Source organism: Battus philenor, unplaced genomic scaffold (assembly GCF_028537555.1).
Source record: "Battus philenor isolate CCGP_79_NKW_IND1 unplaced genomic scaffold, ilBatPhil1.0.hap1 SCAF_27, whole genome shotgun sequence".
In the NCBI taxonomy this organism is placed as follows: Eukaryota; Metazoa; Arthropoda; class Insecta; order Lepidoptera; family Papilionidae; genus Battus; species Battus philenor.
In genome coordinates, this window is record NW_027181690.1 from 10,240,322 (window position 1) to 10,260,512 (window position 20,191).

General features: G+C 33.1%; 3 protein-coding genes across 3 annotated transcripts; all 3 read right to left on the reverse strand.

Moving 5' to 3' along the window:
• Positions 1-942: 942 nt before the first annotated feature.
• On the reverse strand, positions 943-10,315 carry LOC137925361 (transmembrane protein 234 homolog). Its single transcript, XM_068768790.1, has 4 exons — positions 10,221-10,315; positions 3,984-4,126; positions 2,284-2,446; positions 943-1,109 (listed from the first exon to the last, which is right to left on the reverse strand). The coding sequence occupies exons 1-4, from the start codon at positions 10,234-10,236 to the stop codon at positions 1,042-1,044; spliced, it is 390 nt and encodes a 129-aa protein (XP_068624891.1). The 5' UTR covers positions 10,237-10,315; the 3' UTR covers positions 943-1,041.
• Positions 8,077-10,313, reverse strand: LOC137925360 (three prime repair exonuclease 2-like). The gene has a single exon (XM_068768788.1). The coding sequence runs from the start codon at positions 10,185-10,187 to the stop codon at positions 9,306-9,308; it is 882 nt and encodes a 293-aa protein (XP_068624889.1). The 5' UTR covers positions 10,188-10,313; the 3' UTR covers positions 8,077-9,305.
• A 3,219-nt stretch (positions 10,316-13,534) lies between the features above and the next one.
• On the reverse strand, positions 13,535-16,438 carry LOC137925359 (NF-X1-type zinc finger protein NFXL1). Its single transcript, XM_068768787.1, has one exon. It carries the CDS (start codon positions 16,332-16,334, stop codon positions 13,860-13,862), a length of 2,475 nt encoding a protein of 824 aa, XP_068624888.1. The 5' UTR covers positions 16,335-16,438; the 3' UTR covers positions 13,535-13,859.
• Positions 16,439-20,191: the final 3,753 nt, after the last annotated feature.

Here is a 20,191-nt window from a genome sequence, read left to right on the forward strand (position 1 = left end):
GACTGAAGAAGCAGGATGATGGCCGCTTCTAACATGTCTTATTGGAATTCTATAGAAAAGATTATGTCCAGCTGTGAGCACCTGATGGCTGAAACTTTATTTCTGCACTTAATATTAAAAACAAATTCTATACAGTAATACCCCGCTTTACGCGAGGGATACGTTCCAAAAAAAATCGCGTTAACTGAAATTCGCGTATAACGAGGTTTATGATTAAACATAGTCAAAAATTATTACAAAAAAATACAAATCATTTTAAACAATCACTTTAAATCTAGGAACACTTTATGCAATACATACAATTATTTTTTACGGAAAAATACATCTATTGTCTTTTGGGTAACGTTTTGTTTACGTCCTTGTAAAATACGTTCATAACACCCAACACTGTTTTTAATTGTTTGACAGATGGTCAAGACACCATAGAGAAGTTGATGACTACATTATATTTATACGCACTCTTTCGCGTAATTCGAGGCATTTGAGCGCGAAATTTGCAATTCGCGTTATAGTGAAACCGCGTATAACGGGGTCGCGTAAAGCGGGGTATTACTGTAACTACGTTACTTACAGTCATACAAGTATAAAGAATAATAAAACACAAGTTTTTGACATAAATCTTTAGTACATGTAAAATTTTTAAAATTAAATAAGTTAAACGACATTCTAATTGATCCCACAGATTATAACAAACTATAAGCATATACCACAGACAATAATATTTGACATAATTTTACTAATCAGGACAGACTTCTTTATAATAAAAAAAATAAGAAATGTAACTTATTTAATTTATTTATTGATTAAATGTAAAATAAATCATTTTAATTTTGAGATGTATAAATAAAAACAGAAGCTATCGCGCAAAGTCGATAGCTGATTGTCAAACTAGCAATGGTACATAAAATATCTATAAATGTAAATTTACACATATATTTACTAATGATATTAATACTGAAAATGATACTTATAACTATGCTGATCTTATTCAAGAATTCAGCTGTGTCAAGTTAAAAATAATTTTAAGTTAAATTGCCCAGATCATTGTGTTTTATCCCAACAACACAATGCAGTGCCGATCACAATAAACGCCACGCCGAGAATCGAACCTGGGAAAATACCATCGTAGTTAAATGTGGTTTCCTTAATATTCAGGGTGTTTAGTTATAGGTAAAAGCCCACCCCTTTCCACTCCAATGTCGAGTGTCACTCGACACTGATTTTGTTCCACAAGCTCCACTGTCGAGTGATACTCGACATGGTGTAATACTTCTTTTTGTGGAAAATTTTAAAACGGGAAAGATTTTTGTTACTAAAATGTTTGAATCACGAATGAATGAAACATATTCTAGAATCGCAAGATACTATAATTCAATTAAATTTTATCGATGCTACATAACAGCCTTGGTGTAGAAAGGGTTAACGGAGTAAATATATATACTGTATGTTCACATATACAGTGCAACCATGCGTGATGAAAACAGAATTGAATCTGCAAAAGAACTAAGGTCACAGACATAACTCGAAGAATTGTTCTTCTGTAGTAACAGTGGACAAGGGACATCATTGGTACAATCGATGGCCGCTGTGGTCAAAGTTTTTATACCACCAGCCGGTGAACATGACGTGAGTAAGCCGCCCACAAATTCAAAATTTTTTTTACTAACATTTTTACATTAAATAAAAATTGAGACTGCCTTTAATATAAATTATAAAGGATTATCTATATACATTGTGTACAGCTTATTCATCTAATAGATTCATTCGTTACTTTGCGGAAGGGTGAAACACATGTAGATTAGATTAACGATGGTAGTTGTGTTTCGAATTGTTTACCGCACGCGCATTTATCAGCGGGCGGTGCGCTACATTGCACGACTACTGCTGCATAGCGGAAGTAACTATATATTTGTCCCTTTCTTATATAGCTTATTTGTAAACATAAATGCTTTAAAGTTTTTACACCGATTTCTGATATTTAGATCAATAACTTCTGGCGAATAAAATAAGCAAGTATAGATATTAAATAATAATTGATTTTGATTTGATGATTTCGAGCCAGTAAACACGGGGAGGCATATGCCTTCCAGTTCACCAAGGTTGTATACTGTCATTCCTTAAAGACTGGAATGATGCCTTAGACTGCCGATGCCACACTCCTGGAAACAACTGAACATCTAACTATACCACTATTGCGATAATGATGGTGGTTATATTTTTTGCTGTAAGGGTAAAGTGGTGGAGCCCGTGGATAAGCAGTTAGACGATGTGTGAGATTATTACCACGATCGAGAGGTTCCTCAGTTCCCACTGCAGCGCCCGTGATGGCAGTGAAGGCGAAAGCCAAGCCGTTGGTAGCGGGTACGGCCAGCGACAGCGGAGCACGCTGTACCACCAGTAGATACATCAGCGAACCGCATTGGTTCACCAGAAAAGGCACCACGTACTACAAACAACGTAGAAAATGAAAATAGATACATTCATTAATAATTGTACAAACAACTTTATCTACAGGGGTATTGGTTGTAGGTATAAACCAAATAGGAGTTTATTGTGGGATATTCCAAGACCATCGCGTTTGTAGTCCTCATAGATTTGAGTTGAAATACCCCTTAAAGGGGGAAGTTCAAACTGATTCAAGTTTCAATCAAGTTGAGCTCTTCTAGCACTCTTATCATCACTTTAAATAATCATGTTACATATCATCAAAAAATCAAGTGTCAGTAATAAATAACTTATTGTAAATATGGTAAGAAAAAACTTTTTTTAATTAATCTGATACTTAATCTTCCTTTAAAGCTGATGGGAGCCCAGTGTAAGGCCTAGGCCTTCCACAAAGATCGTCATGATGACAGGTCCTGCCCATACCCAGCGACTTCCTGAGACTTCAACTACGTCATCTGTTCGTTTAGTGGAGGGCTTACCCACGCTTCTTTTACCGGCAAATGGTCGCAACTCGAGAGCCTTTCTGATAATTTCGGACCACAATTCGAATTACTACATATTAAAATTAATTATTGTTTTCTATCTGGTCCAATAGAAATAAATACATTTAAAAAACTTTTAAGTTAAACGGTTTTTTGATACCCATATTGTGGTGGTTGTGGAAAAATATGTTCCTAGTCCGCCATATTGGAACGGCGTCAATCTTGAATTATTATTTTGACATAATCATCGTGTTTTACTAGTGTAGCCCTTTCATTTGATACCAATATTGAGGGGGTTAATAAAATATGGAATCCGCCATTTTGTATCGGCGGCCATCTTAGATTTATAATGTTATTGATTTTATTATATTGTATTGTCATCTAAATTAAATGTGTGTACCAAATTTCAGATCAATCTGACAACGGGAAGGTGCTAAAATTTCAATTTTTAATTTTGACCAAAATAAACAAGTTCCGAACTAAGTAAAACCGTTTAAAAATAATAATAATGTAACATATTTCAGACTGATCACTTTGTACGCTTTGATTGGAAACTGGTTTAATAGCTTTAAATGCTTTTTGCTAACAAAAACTACACATAGAATTAATAAAAAAAGATTTTACATTCACACATTTAATATAGTCGTGATAGCTCAGCGGCACAAGACTGAGACTTGCGATCGCAGGTCGCGGATTCAATTACCGGAATACTGTCTTAATTAATTCACACTTTGTGCATTATTTATAAAGAATTGCCTACGAAACAATGACACCTATAATCAACCATCCTGTATACATTAAAACCTTTTACTATTACATGTTTTATATGGTTATAGAATAAGTAACAAAAAGTGTCTTTAGTTACTTAATAAATAAAAAACATAAAAAGTAAGTAGTTGGCAACCCTATATAATTAATGCACAAATGTAAATTATATAAAATTGTATCCCAGGAATCGAACCCAAGAATATCGGAAGTCTCAGTCCTCTGGGCGCCAACTGCTTATTTATGCAGTAAGCTAAACAAATATTAAATGTATCAAAAATTTACACCTACCCTCCAGTTAGTCAAGAGGAAAACAATCTCCGCGTAAGCCTGGCCCAGATAAGTCTCTGACTTAACGGATCGCAATCCTTTTGTACCCTGTTTGATGAACGGATTTGTGCATCCCCAGAGAACTCCAGTCATCACCAATAATCCTGAAATTAAACGTTGTGTAAAAAACGATACCTACCTACAAGATCTCTGGTATCAGATTTATTTTTTAATATGGATATTTTAAAAAAGGAACGCACAGCGAGGTGGGAGGGTAGTCGGAATCACTAATCGTCCGGATTTCTCATTCACAATGTTGCAGTGGTCGAGTGAGCATCGCGCGTTCTCTTTGAGGCACTAAATTTGTACACATTTTGTTTACTCTATTGGGCTGTCCCATAAGTTTCTTCCTTATTTTGATGCGGAATTAATAAACTATTTCTATTCTTTAAGGTAGTTTTATTATGTTATATATGATGTATTCTATAACCGTATTTCTAGCAAATAGATTTCGTAAATCCTTATTTATGCTCTTGTGGGACTCTTCTTGAAATAACAAAACGATGTCCGAAATAGAATTGTATATATTCATTTGAGCTTCGCCCGTATTTATACCGAGGTATATAAACAATTTTATTTCTTTGGAATTCCCCTTTTCGTTGATGTAATGTTACTACTACATCCTTTCTAATATTATTGAAAGCCTATTTGCAAAATATTCATTTAGATGCGTTTTTTGACTTATTAACTTAAAAGATTTAACTTGGAGAAATTTTTTTAAGGTGAACAAGTAATAATCTGATAGAGCGAAGTCTGAGGAGAAGAGGAGGAAGGTAGGGTAGAGTAGAGAAGACAAAGAAGGTAGGGAAGGAGGTAGACAAAGTGTTGTTAAGCGCGAAACTCAACAGCAGATATTAAGTTTTTTTTCTTTTAACAAATGTATTCATCAGAAACGGTTTGACGAATTACAATGAAATTTGGCTCACGTATAGACAATATATCAGGGGTACCAGAAAGTGATATCGTTTCTGTCCCGAATGATTTAAAAATTTAAAATTTAGTATTTGTTGTAGTTGTAAGAGATTGGTCTTATATAGGTATCTATACCCATGTATTTTTTTTTAATTTTATCTACATAAAATTAAATATTAGATGGACCGAAAAGTAATGTACGTTTCTGTCGATATATATTACAGAAAAACCGATTGATTTGTTATCGCCCCGGCATTGATTTTATATACTAAATGGCAAAAAGTTGATAACGAAGGTGAACATATTGTTGATTAAAAATACAAAAACTCATTGAAAATGTAGTCGTGTGAATTTAACTTAACAATGCCACATTACTTCCCCGTCCCACTAACATAGGCCTAATTTTTATTCTTTAAATTTGCTTTCGTGAGAAAGAAATGGACTCTTTGTTATGTTGTATAATTGTAACAGACTATATGAGGTTCGGCTCTCTTGTACGCCATTGAGTCGGAATGCTAAACGGATATTATCGACAACTAACAAAATTAGGTTCCCCAGGGGGGGTCCTTGAGTCTAGTCACATTGGAGTGTGCACCTAAATAACCTTATAGCTCCACGGCCTTCCAATCCAATAAAATTGTAGTAAACAGACATAGCAGCCTGAGTCGATACTGACCAAGGAGTCAACTAGTTTCCCTACCTTAAAAGAGGTTTTAAGATAAGCGCTCTCTGCGCCCAAATACCTCGAACTAGAGGAATTTCCAAGTTCCATCATCAGTGTAATCCAGGTCAAATAAAAAACGTTCAGTGTTAGCAACTATGGGTAATCATTTTTAATACAATAACAGCACACCAAATAGTAAGTATTACTAGAACGACATCGCATCAGAAACAAAATGCAAAATTATGTTTATGTACCCACACGCACACAGTGACTACGACCTGGTCGACGCAGTATATGCTTTTTTTTTTGGTGGAGGAAATCTTCCGGCATTCAAGATGCCCTGCCTCTGGGGGGAGGACAGAGGTATGTGGGATTCCTACCCACTAAAACCCCTCCCGGTGGTCGCCCTCTGCGCTAAACGGGGGACCGCGGTATCTCCCGGTCAGGGATCGCCACGCGGTCTTCCCTTGCGCCATGCTATTTTTCGATAGCCCGTCCCGGGGTGCTATCACGATGGTTCGAGACCAGGTCGAACCATCGTCCGCCTCAGAGTCGCCGAAGCTAGTGGGAGTTTAGGGCCCCCACCCTAAACTCCCGCGACTCCGAAGGCCCCGTTTATGGTAGGGGAGCACCATTCATCGCAGACGCAGCGTATACTTCCCTAGGTAGACCGACGATGTAGTTTAGGTTGCTGGATGATGTAAGCGCAAAACTGGTCATCATGATCCTTGGAGAAGACCAATCCCTTGTAGTGGCTGTCAATCGGCTAATATAATGATGAAGCACACAAAAAACACCACACCAAAGTTGAGTTGTTATCTTTACACATATTAATGTGGGTAAAATAAAACATACATACATTAAAATATTTTTATTATTATATTTAGCACCATAAAGCTATCAGAAAAATTATTTAATGCAATATTAGATTGTAAATCTATTGTATATTACATTTTTAGTTATATGAACATGTATAAACAAAAATCAAAAATTAAAATGGATATCAAAAATTAATTATTAAAAACAAGACATTTAACATGCATGCTCTATACAGGGCGGTTAATTATAGATGTAAAAACTTTAAAAAGTTGTTTTAGTTTTTCACTTGTTTTTAAAACTTTCTATGCACAAAAAAAAACGCAGTTTCCTGTTCAGACCTGTCGGTCAATGTTGCCTGCCCGACGTTATTTCCATAAATAATGGCTCAAATAGACTTTTATATATAACTATATAACCGAGTAACATTTGAGCAAAAGATAAAAGCATATAAGCAAAAACAATTTAGTAAATTTTAAACAGATTTGTCGGTCAGCACTGACTGCATTGGCAGAGAATGTTAATCAACCTGTATAAAGTAAATTTAATTTATTTTTTATATTAGAATGTGACAAACCAATAACTTCTAGCAATACAAATTTATAAAAGACTTTCTTATTATAATATCACAGCATTAATCTTGAAATAATTGATTTTTGGATAGGGTGTACCGTACAATAATTGACAGCTAACACAGCTATACATTACTTACTAATCACCCTTTATTTTAATAATATTATTAAATGCATTTACAAATATTTTCAAGTCATTAACCGAATTACGACTGTGTATACAGCTTTTCTAATGATATTAGAATTTACATTATAATATTAATTATTTTAATTGATATTTTAGCCCATAGACATCCACTACAATGCATAACCCTCCTCGAAAAATATCTGTAGAGGGGTATACCATAATAGCTATGCTTTACATGCAGGTTGGCAATGGCTGTGATATGTACAGGACGCTGATGGAATTAATGCACTAAGTGGTAATTATATAAGATTGAATCCTGTGAATTAAACCCGTGACTTATGGCTGGGTGAAAAGATTTATTAACAATTAATATACATTCAAATATCAGCATCTTAGAGTATTATGGAAGTAAAAATTACAATTCACAAAACTGCATAATAACCTAAAAAAATATTCAATAATTTGGTTTAAATATGTAACTTTGGTTTGACATTAAAGAGAGTAATATATTAAAATTATAAAAATTGTACTAAAATGTATAAAATTAATAAGTACACCTTAATTTTTAAAATTCACTTAAACAAACCTTTAGAAAAAGAATAATGTTTAGTTTTTAAATTAATTTTTAGAATCTAAAAATTTTAAATTTAAATATATTAACATAATTTAATCACATTATTCTTGAAAGACAATGACAAGAAATAATAAGATTTTTTTTTGAAATTCCAATAATAGCTTAAATCTGGAAAAGGTTGTATAATGAGATCTGGCACAAGCCAAAAATAGCATAACATGAAAAAATTGTAACAGAGAAGATAAAAAACATGTAAAATCTAAAATATTACAATTAAAATTGTAATATTTTATTTTATTTTAAAATACATTTAAAATTGTAAGTACATTGTTTATGATCATTTATTAAATTCATGAAGTAATAATACAAAATTTAAATAAGAATGCAAATTACGAAATTTATAATTTAATCCTAAATTTATTGCACTCAAATATAAAAAAAAATAATATTAAAATTGTTTAAATAAATTTGTTTAAATACAATGGTAAGCCAAAATCAAGTAGCAGGTAATGGCTAGCTTCAAAAAAAAACTTCTCAAAGATTTGAAACTTCATTGGAGCACCCATATGTCTTCTCTTGCCAGTACTATACTTCACTGTTCAAAAAGTCAGACAGCTTACAGAGGCTAACACAATCTGACATATTTATTTTGACTACTTTCATATTGTCCTGTGGCATATTACTCTGGTGCAACACTGACTCAATATTGGTAACAAAAAAAATTATGAGCCATTTATAACATGAATGCTTTGGATGTTTGTTAGTACAAGCAATAAAAATAAGATTTATACTCCTAGCATGTATCTTCAAAATTTAAATAAATCATTTATAGCAATAGGTATATGGCTTGTAATAGTATATATATTCAAATAAAGAATATTTTGATTTACATACAAAGCAAATGAAGAGTCTGTTAATGAAGTTCATATACCTTTGCACCAAGCTTAGTTACTTGGTGTAGTTATATGAGGGGGACAAGTGACAAAGAGACAAGAAAAGACAAGGGAAAGTAATGTCATTTCTGTTGACATATTTTACAGAAAAACCAATTGAGTTTTACTGCTCCGGCATTGAAAGTTTATATACTAATTGACAAAAGATGACGGCAGTGTATATATTGTTGATTAGCAATAAAAACTTGTAAAATGTAGTCGTGTGAATTTAACTTAAGTGACATTACTTTCAGGTCGCCCTATTAGATGCCTTTAGGGGTATAGAATGAGGAAAATCAGTGTACACTCAACAACATCAATCTAGCCTCCATCTTCATATAACTATGATTATATATTTACTTTTGCAATTTTTTTTAATATAAAATAAGTAACCTTTTTGTCAACAGAAATTCATACTACAATGGCTTGATTTTGAAAATATGTCAGCTATCTCTAATTTTAACTGACCAATTTTTTAATTATCAATTACCTGCTCTTTCTGATTTAGCTTATCATTGATTTATCAAACAATGTATATACCCACATTTACCAACATTCAATATAATTATGTAAATTCAAATAAAAAAAATAATGTTTCATCTATAAAATTTTCACTACCATTTCAACTTGGTAACCATCAACAGTATTATGCAATTAAGTGATCTTTAAAGTTTTTAAATATCTTGTTACTCTCCTAGAGGAATACCAATAGTCATAGGTTTTACTTCCGTAAAAAAACAATGATTGTTATCAACCCATTTCACAAATTTATCAGCCATTGCCGTGGAAACTTCCAGTGTCATGATGCAGTCATTTTCTGCTCGATGAGCTTCAATGCAGGAACGTTTCAGCACTCTTTCGTAAATATTCTTTAACTTGTAACTGTGCTTTGGCTTCGACTTATTGTCACCCCAAAGGCACTTTCGCCGAACTTTAGATAACTTCCTCCTTTCAATAAATTTCTGAACGTCACTTTTCACAATTTTTTGATGCTTTGGAGTTGTTTCATTGATTTCTTGCATTGTTAATTGATTGTTCACATCTTCAGAAACACTTTCTTTTTTTTTCGTATCACTGTGTTGTTTGGTTTTATCTTCATCTAGATTTGTTCTTGATGAATTAGTTTCTAATATATCAAAAAACGCATACAAAGAGTCCGCGCATAAAAGATCACTAGGGAAACTAACATGTAATTTCTCTAAATGATTCTTAATAATCGGAAAATCGAACCTGTGCCCATTTTGCGCGATTAAACACACCGGTTTTGCGAGAACTTTAAGAAAGGAAATAATTACCCCGTACGCGTCCAGGTTAAACCTTGTTTCATGTTCCAGAAGATCGTTGCACAGTCCAGTAGTTTGGGTGCTACCTGGCTGTACCAACCTACAAGGATTGAAACATAAAGTGAGTTTGTTCTGGACTCTGGGCGTGGCACCGGCCTTTGTGTCCAGTAAGTGCTCACGTTTAACAGCCACCATGCTCAGTTCTGTTATTTTTGTACGATTTATCTCCTCAGAAGGCAAGCCCGTCGTTTCTAAGTCCACGAATACATACGTTGCTACTGCCATCGTTAAAGTGTAGTAAATGACTGCTATCCTTACCTAAGCTCTCCAACATTTCGAAAATGACACTATTAGTGAATCATTAAATAATGTTTGATAATGAGTAAATGACAGTAGATATAATATTATCAAACTTCAACGTACTGGAAATACATGTTTTGACAAGTTTGACTGCAATATTTTTTTATACGGCTTGGTATCAGGGACTTTAAGCCACAAAATACATATACTTTTTAATCATTTATAGAAAATTACTTTTAGAACTCCTCTAATAAACCACTATGACAATTCCTGTGATCAAATAAAAACAAACTGCGTACGTTTTGCTGTATTTTGTTATTTTGACGCTTTGTTGTATATGAATATTTAGGGATGTAGCTGCCACTTAAGTCATCATATAGCTACAAGTTATTTTATCGTAATATAAATACTTTACACAGTAAATTTTACACATCTGATTATATGAAAATTGGATTGTAGTGACTATTTCAATCAATTTATGGATTACCAGTAATTTGTTTTTAAAAAAAGTGGAAGCGCGGAATGCATCTTTTTACAGTAGCTTTATTTTATATTTGTATAATAAGTATCATTAGCAATAATACATGCGTAAAGAACAACGATAATTTTATTTTTATAGTGAGAACAGCAACAACGACGATAAATGTTGATAACCTAATCACGCTAGTAGAGCAACTATTCTGTATAATGTGTAAACAGAAATTACAGTGAGGTCGGTCTTTGCTTTTTGATATTTCAGCGAAATGTGCACTCACGGATATCATAACTTACCCAAGTCTGAATTATTTTTATTCGTGACAGATGGTCACTGTTTACTGTCACAAAATATTTACAGATTTTCCGGCAAGTAGCCCAGCACTAAAATCCTTAAGTTATTTACCGTAGCGTTTGAATTTTCTTGGGAATAAGGTTAGGACCTCGTAAATCAGGTGATCGCTACTTAGTGACCTTAGTCATGGATCCTTGCGGGATACCTCGGTTTCAACTGTCATTCCAACCTCTCGTGAAATGTTTTTAATAAATATATTATCACTTAATGCTAACTTGCGTCCGAACCGATGCCACAGGTCACTTCGAGTAAGGGCTTAATTGCAGTAAACCAACTCATATACCGCGCGACTGTGGGAACCATTAATGACATTATTCCGCAGATGTATAAACTATGCATAACAGTAGAGGACCCTTTACAAAAAAAGCTCTCCACACCCGGCTAAGCTCTCTACTCCTAAAAACTTCTGTCTGAAACTGTGCCAAATGACTTAATCCTTTTACTCTTTGTTTCATTTACTTAGTAAATCTAATTTTTTAAAATATAAATTGAAAGTCCTCTAGAAAACTTATAATATCCAGAGCTTTGCTATCCTGTAAACGTAGAATTGAGAATGTCTACTGAAATGGAAATGGGTGAGATAAATTTATTATGAAGACCGGAATGTAATGTCGTGTCCGAGAATATATTTTACAGAAAAACCAATTGATTTTTACCGCACCGGCATTAATTTGTATACTCGATGGCAAAAGGTTGTTGATAACGAAGGTGAACATATTGTTGATTAGAAATACAAATTTGTTAAAAATGTAGTCTTGTGAATTTAACTTAAGAAAGCGATATTTTTTTCCGGTCCCCCTATTATAATTTATATTTCAATAAATTAAAAATAACAGGAACATCACTTCTCTTTTCGAAAACGAGCAGAGCCGCCAAATTTTCTGCGGTTTAGTCACATGGTCAAGATCAAACAAAACTAAATAAAAAGAAGACTGAGTAAGACATAAAAAACTAGAAAAAAAAATTGTATAAAATGACATTAAAAGAAATATTGAAGGAAAATAAATAAAAATGTGAACAATAATTAGTAATGTAAATGAATGCTGTAAGAATGAGAGAAATTGTAAAGTAAAGACAGTATAAAAATAACAATGCAAAATGAAATAATTATTGATAATAGTACTGTCCCTAAAGTAAGATAGAATGAGAGGTCCCCAATACCTGCTATTGGGTCATATAAAAAATATCCACAGCTTACTTAAATTATTTATGATTATTTGTTAGTTTATATTTGTAAAAGCTCCATATGCTACCAGAAAATATATAAAACTATTCACTGTTTACTATCTTTGCTGCAAACTTTGCCAGAAGGTGTTTACCTGTCGCATTCCAATAGAAAAAAAATATGTAGAATATTTAACATGTTGACAGCCCTGGCAATTTTCAGAAATCTGTCCTAAAATGTCAAATTTAATTTAGTAACATTATATTATTAAAATCTCTATTTCTAATGCATAAGTATCAAAAGGCATAAAAAATCTCATTTTATTACTATATTTCTTGTTCATTTTTCAATATTTGCAAGCCAGCATTGATAGTTTGTTATTTTTCTGGAAGCTGACTATCAATTAGCACTGATATATTTCAAGTATGATCATAGCTGCACAAAAATGGCAAGTAAACACAGGATGAGATAACTCATAGATGACATCCTAGAAAAGAACACAATCTAAAAGTTTAGTTGACAGTCAGTTTGTTAAGAATGATCACTATATACAGGGTGATTGGAAATATGTATTAGAGCTTAAGCTTTTTGCTGATCGATTAGTGATGTATTGACCATATGTATGTGCACCATATATGCACCATGTATAGTGCGGTTAATATAGTTGACTTATTTCTCTTAAGGACTTCCATTGTTACTCTTGTATATTCTGCACAAGTACAGTAACAAATATCTAAGCTCTGTTCAACTTTATTAATCATACCAGCTCATCAGTAATAGGCTACCCTTGTCAGCTACATACTATACTGTCCTTGAAATTTAAAATAAATCAATCCTTTAAATCCAACTACAGTTTTATTATAACAATTTCACAATCTATTTTTCTTTTACAAAATCTTTGATTTTCAGCATAAATGAATATCACTTATATCAGCACATATATTCCTCTATTTAATAATATTAAAACACCATAATCTCTAAAAATGTCTTTTAAAATTTATAACCTAGTGAACTATGTATGAATTTGCCCAGCAGTGGGCATTGGCTGACATCTGAGTGAGCATTGCACAAAGCAATCATCCTACAGGGTGATTGGTTCTAGATGTAAAAGCTTTAGAATGAATGTAAAGTTAATTTGCAGTCAAATAATGAATGCTACACCCTATCCAAAGATCAATAGTTTCAGAAATAACAAACAAAATAGTCATAATGTATAGGTGTTTTCAAAATTTAAATTACTATATAACAAAATTAATTATTGTTAACTATTTGTTTAGATGTTATTGGCCAGTAGCATTCCAAAAAAAAAAAAAAATTGTATTATATTTCATAGTTTTTTGTTAACAAATAAAAATTTGCTATAAAGTCTTTATACCTATAACCAATCATCCTGTATGCCACACAAATAAATATTCCTGTGTAAAATAATTTATATGTTATTATTATTATGTTACATGTATATTGTATATGAAATTATCATGTATAAAATTGTATGTTTGGTGAAATTATGAATGCTTCCTCTAATTACACTACAATAATCCATAAATCTACTAAATATTTTGAATAAATATTGACTAATTTTACTTTAGACTTTTACCATCTAAATAACTTTCTTAATTACATGAATTTTTATTAAATAATTAAATATGGTTTCCAGCTGCCTTTAAATATAGAAAACATAATATAAAAATGCAACTATACCAATTATCAATGATAGTATTACTATCCAATACTTTTGAAACCAATTCTTCTCATTTTTATCTAATACTATCTTCTTTTCTTTATACTTCTTCTTCTTACCACTCAACTTCCACTCATATTCTGCCAACTCCTTGCGGTTTCTCTCTTCCTCCATTTCTTTAAGCCTCCTCTCTTCTTTCTCTTTCTCAACTTTGGCAGCTGCTTGTTTCTCTTCACAGGTTTTATCACAAACTAGTGTTACTTCTTTTTCTCTTACTGCATTGCATGGTGCTTCTTTCTTCAAGTTACCACATCCACAATAGACTTTAGTTTTCTTTAAGCAAATTTGGTTTTCTTTACAACTATTTGGGTGACATAACTTCTTACATCTATGACCACATTCTAACATTTTAGGGCACTGCTGCTGGCACGACAACATTTCCTCCATTGCTATCACAAGCTCTCTACATCTTAAATAAAGTTCAGTTACATTACAATGACAGCGTATTCTTTCTAAAATGTCACATGGGGGACAAGGCCCTGGGTGACAACTGCGTTTTGCACATTTATGTGTGCACTTTTCTGGTCGGACTAATAAACAATCTTTATCACAAGGTCGGCATGCATAAGGTACATTTGGAAAACCAGGATTATAACTGTAAAAATGGCAAAGAAGAGAGCATGAATGGTTAGTGCAATCTAGTGGCCGTCCACATTCTCTACCGCATGGTCTTTGAGATGCTGAGTGGCATGGTTGGTTTTCTACCTCATGCTCACCAAAACAAGCAACAGGAACAGGTTCCTCACATGGAGGGCAGTCCAAAGTCATTACCTTAGACTTTGGTGGCTGTATCTCCCAAGGTGTGGCGGGTTTCTCTACAGCCTTGAACACAACCGTCACAAATTTATGGCAAATGGCCTTACACTGATGACTGCACTTATCGTAACTCTTAAAACATATTGCCTTACAAGGTGGGCAGTCACCGAAATGGCATGTATGATGATTTTCATCGACATGACCACACTTATACTTAATTTTGCAAGGTTGGTTGCATTTTGGTGGTTTGATATTCCTTTCTCTTCCACATGGTACTGTAATGAATGTTTCCTTGCATCTACATCTTATTCTAGACTCAAGTGGACAGGGATAGCAAGGGCCTTGATGACAAATTGAAGTACATTTGTGTCTACCGCAATTTAATGGTTTGTCACAGATCTTTTCACACTGTGGACAGTTACCATTGCAGCATCTACGTCCACATGTATGTTTTCCGCACAGACGGGTACCTCTACATTTAGAATCACACCTAAATTCTTTACTGCATGGCAGAGATTTAGTGTTTGCTTTACATTGACAAAACTTTTCTACCATGACCTGGCAAGGTGGGCAAGGTCCTTTATGACATTTTTCAGGACAATTATGGTCACATTGCCTATGTTTCTTGTTGCAAGTACCCATGCAGGTCTCCATCACATTAGGACATTGCACATAACGCTGATTTGCTCCACATGGACATGACTTTAATCCGGAATTAGGACATAAACCACAGTCATCTGAATGACACACCTTTTCACATTTATGATAGCCACATGAAAAAGGCTGGTTACATTTATTCTTGCATTGCCAATTTAGGTCATTGCAAGGGCGATTTACCTTTTCAGCACCACATCGGCAGGATTGGACACTAGTGTATCCACAGGGGGGACAAAAACCATCATGACATACAGTTTCACATCTGTGTGTCTTGCACTGCAATGTTTTATCACACATCTGTCCACAGGACCATTTCCCAGCACTACATCTAACTCTTTTACTAACTTTTCTACAGTAGCAAACTTCATTGACTGTTTGAGGGCAAGGTGGGCAAGGTCCAGGGTGACACAGCAAGAGGCACTTGTGGTTACAATGGAGACCAGCTGATAGTCTTTTTCCACAAACTTCTCCACATGAATGAGGTATTAACCAGGGGTGTAATGGAGGGTTATCGGTTTTACGACAAAAACAGAGATATTTATGTGGAATCTCTTCCTTCTTGTATGAATATCTGCATTTTGGGCAACACCATTGGATTTTTTTTGGTAAGAAAACAGTAACCACGCCATGGTTATCGTCGCTTTTTAGGGTCACACAGTCGTTTGCCCACTTTTGTATGCAGGAAATATGAAAATATGAATAACAGTGATCGCAATTCCAAATGGCGTGGGCTCTTTTAATTGAGCCTATACATATGAGACACGTTATGTTTCGGCCGCTTATTGCTTCCTCCAAGAGGTTTTTTGTTCTGTTTAGCAATTGAGTATCACCTCCGCCTCTGCAGTAACTCTGTAATACGCCATCCAATACGCTGACTTCGAATGGTTCTTCATCTTCCGATGATGAAAGGTCTTTCATTTCCTTTAAATGTTTTTGTACATTTTGTTGCATTTTTGCAGCCGCGTCACGATATCGGCGAGCCATTGCTTTAATTTTGTCTAATAACTAAGGGCAACGAATAGATCTGGCACTATATTTTACATTATTATCTTTGAAATCGATGCTATTTGACATAATATACTCCAAGTCGGCATTCAGTCAGCACTACGTTTAATTGGGGATGTAAAAATAATCGCTTTGCAAATTCGGTTATTTTCTTATAATCGATTTTTAATAATCGTTTTTTAATAATCAAAAGTAAAAACAATTTAACTAATTTACCTAGTCAAATTTAATAAAGATTATTAAAGACAGTGAAATGCGATATGTTATTATAAATATAAACATTTTGCCATGGCATTTTCTCTGTTCTTTGTAATATATTTTCGCCAACCGCTTTCATTTATTTTATAGGGAGCCAATTTTCAGTTTATTGAAATATTTTCCTGACATTTGTATTTTGTTTAGGCAGTTGTTATCTATTTACGTCAAAGGGACAAACTATTTCACAAAAATTTTGTCGCGGCGTCGTTTACATCAAAATAAGACTATTAATTAGAATATGCAGTTTCTATTTTTATTCGACGCACAAAACAGATGTATAATAAAAAAAAAACTAATATAAATTACTTTTAAAATTATTGTTACTTAATGTGAACAAAAATTGCTGTATCGTTCTATTTTATTTTAATATAATTTAAAATTTATTCAAATAATTAAGTATGAATAACAGAATATGAAATAAAAAATCTAAATAAAAGAAAACCTTAGTATTTGGTTTAGTTTTTACTCACTGAGACCACTCAAATATGAAAGCTTAAATTATATGAAGTTTTCCAAAACTTTTTTTTATACAAAATGTCACCAATAACATATATGTAATACAATTTAACACAAAATATAAAATATAATGTTTTAATTAACAATCAATATATTACATAATATAAAATAAAAAGTTATTAAAGCTAAGCCGCAAATTATGTTCAAAAATTTTTATGTAATGTAATCTAAACTTTTAATTGATTTTAATTGCTACTTAATTTAATTTTTTACAGGTCTAGTAGTTTCGTTCTTATTGCATCATATTACTGGCTACTACGGCGACAGTACATTGTTTAAAATAATTCTCACGTTTTCGAATTCAAATTCGATCGGACATTTGAATACGGACGCCGGTAGTTATGCAGTAAAAACGTGAACAGGTGGTAGTTTCCAACCACCCGCTAAATGCGTATATTGGTGATCCCGATGTGATTTAAGACCATCGAACAACATGCAGCCATCGACGGCGTAGTCGCGTGCATCGTACATGTGCAGAATCATTCCACATCTAAACAGGTCGTGGCAATTTCCTACGCCCATCTCATCGACAACGTTCTTCGTGGATTCAGCAGTCCTGGCACGGTTGCAACCATCCGTCGGGAAAATTTTGCTTCACCGAGCCACGACACGACGGTATCATTATTTTTTTAAACATTATTCGTTTATAGATCGGGAGTTAAGTGAAAGTTGTGTGCAAAACGTCATATTATTGGCGTTATTATAAATGTAAAAAAGCCGATTTAAAACGTTTAAAACCAAAAGTGGCGGTTTAAAACCCCAAATAAATCTTTTTAAACGGTTTAAAACTCGCCTACTAAAATATAAGAACAGTGTTTTTACACATCATTATCGACAATAATTGGTCTTGTGTTAGTTACCTATGTAGGTAAGTATATTACATATAAAGTACTATAATTATAAAGAAACAATTACATAGAATAGATTAAAATATGTACCTAAATCATAAAGAAGTTGTGGATAGGAGTTTTGACCTTTATTTCCAAGTACTTAAGGTCTACTCAAAGGTCCACTCCTCAATTTCTGTTCAAAGAGTTTGCCGACAGAGAGCCACCGCCGACTGCTATGCACACACACAGTCTGTCAAGAAAGTCATGAAAAGAAATAAAGTGTTGCCATATTTAATTTTAGGACAGAAATGTCAGTCAGTTTTACAAAGATAGTGGCGCCTCATAAATTTTCATGACTTTCTTGACTGTATGATCATCATGTTGTTGAGTGGACTGTGTAAGATTAGCCAATTTTTTTATTACTTTCAAGAAAAAGTCGGGTACCTAATAATCTAATTTTATAACAGTTCATTACATTTTAGTAATTTAGTAATGTTTGGCATATTTGGTACAAGTACCTTTATATTGAATTGCAAATTTGTACATTTTTTTACAATACTGGCAACACTGACATGTCCGCACGCAACACGCTATGTATGTGTGTGTGTGGTGTGGAGTAGGCGAGCTGGCAACGTTGCATCTTGACGTCTCTCCGCGTGAGAAGTGCAAGTGTGTGAGTTTGGTTTTAAACCGAATGAAACTGATTGACAAATCTTTTCAAAATAACCAATATAGTTAACTAGGTAATAGTTTTTCAACTTAGCTAGGTAATGTCTACGCTTGGAATAGATAATGTGTTTATATTTAAGAAAAACATAGTCGTCAACACTAAACGTTTAAAATCGAAAAAAATGGGATTTTTCGGTTTTAAACGGTTTTTTTCGTTTTAAACCGATTGGTTTAATTCGTTTTAAACCGGCCTTACATCTATAGGCGTTATATTAGTGGCGTTATTTATTCGTCATTTGCAACAATTTGCATTCGAGTAGGCCATCTTGTATCAGACATTTGACTTGATTTTATGTTTCGTTTTTGTTGCTTTACTCATTAACATTTGTTAAATATTTATTTACGCGAATTCTTAAGTGCAAACCGAAATTAGTTATTTTTGAGCATTTATTAGGGGAACCGGAAAGTAATGTCGTTTATGACGACATATTTTAAAGAAAAATCGATTGATTTTTACCAATCCGGCAATGAAAAATTGTAAACTAGATGGCAAAAGGTTGTTGATAACGAATTTGAATGTATTATATATTAGAAATAAAAACATGTTAAAAATGTAGTCGTGTGAATTTCACTTAAGAAATCGACATTACTTTACGGTCACTCTAATATTAATTTTCATGTTAATTATCGATTATTTTGTAGCAGCAGAATAGTTCTGTTGTAGTGTATTTAGTAACATGGAGAAAAATAAAAAAATCATCTCATAAAATTGCAACATCATTTTGTAAATTTAAAACGCAAGTCAGGCAGCCATTTTGTAAATACTGTCATCACAAAATCAACTGTTTTTTGGGCAGATAAACCCAAATGTTAGTTCGCCTAGGCCTGAGGCGCAGTTCACCATACCCTGCATAATGCATGACTCCATAAAATACAATTAAGTCTTTTCTGTCATGGATGCTAACATTAATTACGCTACGCTAAAAGTTTAAAAAATACAACGTACGTTTCAAACCAAAATATCGCCTATACTTCGAAACTAAATTAAACATTTCAATCTTAAAAAGTTAGTGGGATATTTTCACTTAATGTGCAGTTTTAAATTTAAAGTTAGTGCTGTAGTAATCGAGATACGTTTTTTTTTTTTTAAATTTTTCGGATAATATTAACACTTTACTGTAGCATTTCCTTTTTTTTTAATTTTTTAAATATTTTTCCCCACTGCTTTAATGTATTGTTTTTGGTGTATTTTATACAAATAATAAAGATAAATATCAAAAGATGAATCATTTATACTTGTTGTACAGCTCCTAATAGGTAACGAACTATTTGTATTTCGTGCGACAGAGATAAAGCTCTACGTAGCCGAAATTAGCTGATTGTCTCTTTCCAAAGCTCGATGTGGTATATTTATCACCTGGTACTATATGTGTTTTATTGTGACAAGTAATTGTTACTATTAAACTAATATTTTTTCTGGAATGTGTAAAAATAATCTAATATATAAAATTCTCGTGTCACGGTGTTCGAACTTGAACTCCTCCGAAACGGCTCCACCGATTT

Coding starts and splice junctions, on each gene's coding strand:
- LOC137925359 (XM_068768787.1), bottom strand. CDS start 16,334: ATGGCTCGCCGATATCGTGACGCGGCTGCAAAAATGCAACAAAATGTA.
- LOC137925361 (XM_068768790.1), bottom strand. Junction 2,447..3,983: donor TCCTCTTGACTAACTGGAGG/GTAGGTGTAAAT, acceptor CGTTGTTTGTAG/TACGTGGTGCCTTTTCTGGT. Junction 1,110..2,283: donor TGAGGAACCTCTCGATCGTG/GTAATAATCTCA, acceptor GTATTTTCCCAG/GTTCGATTCTCGGCGTGGCG.
- LOC137925360 (XM_068768788.1), bottom strand. CDS start 10,187: ATGGCAGTAGCAACGTATGTATTCGTGGACTTAGAAACGACGGGCTTG.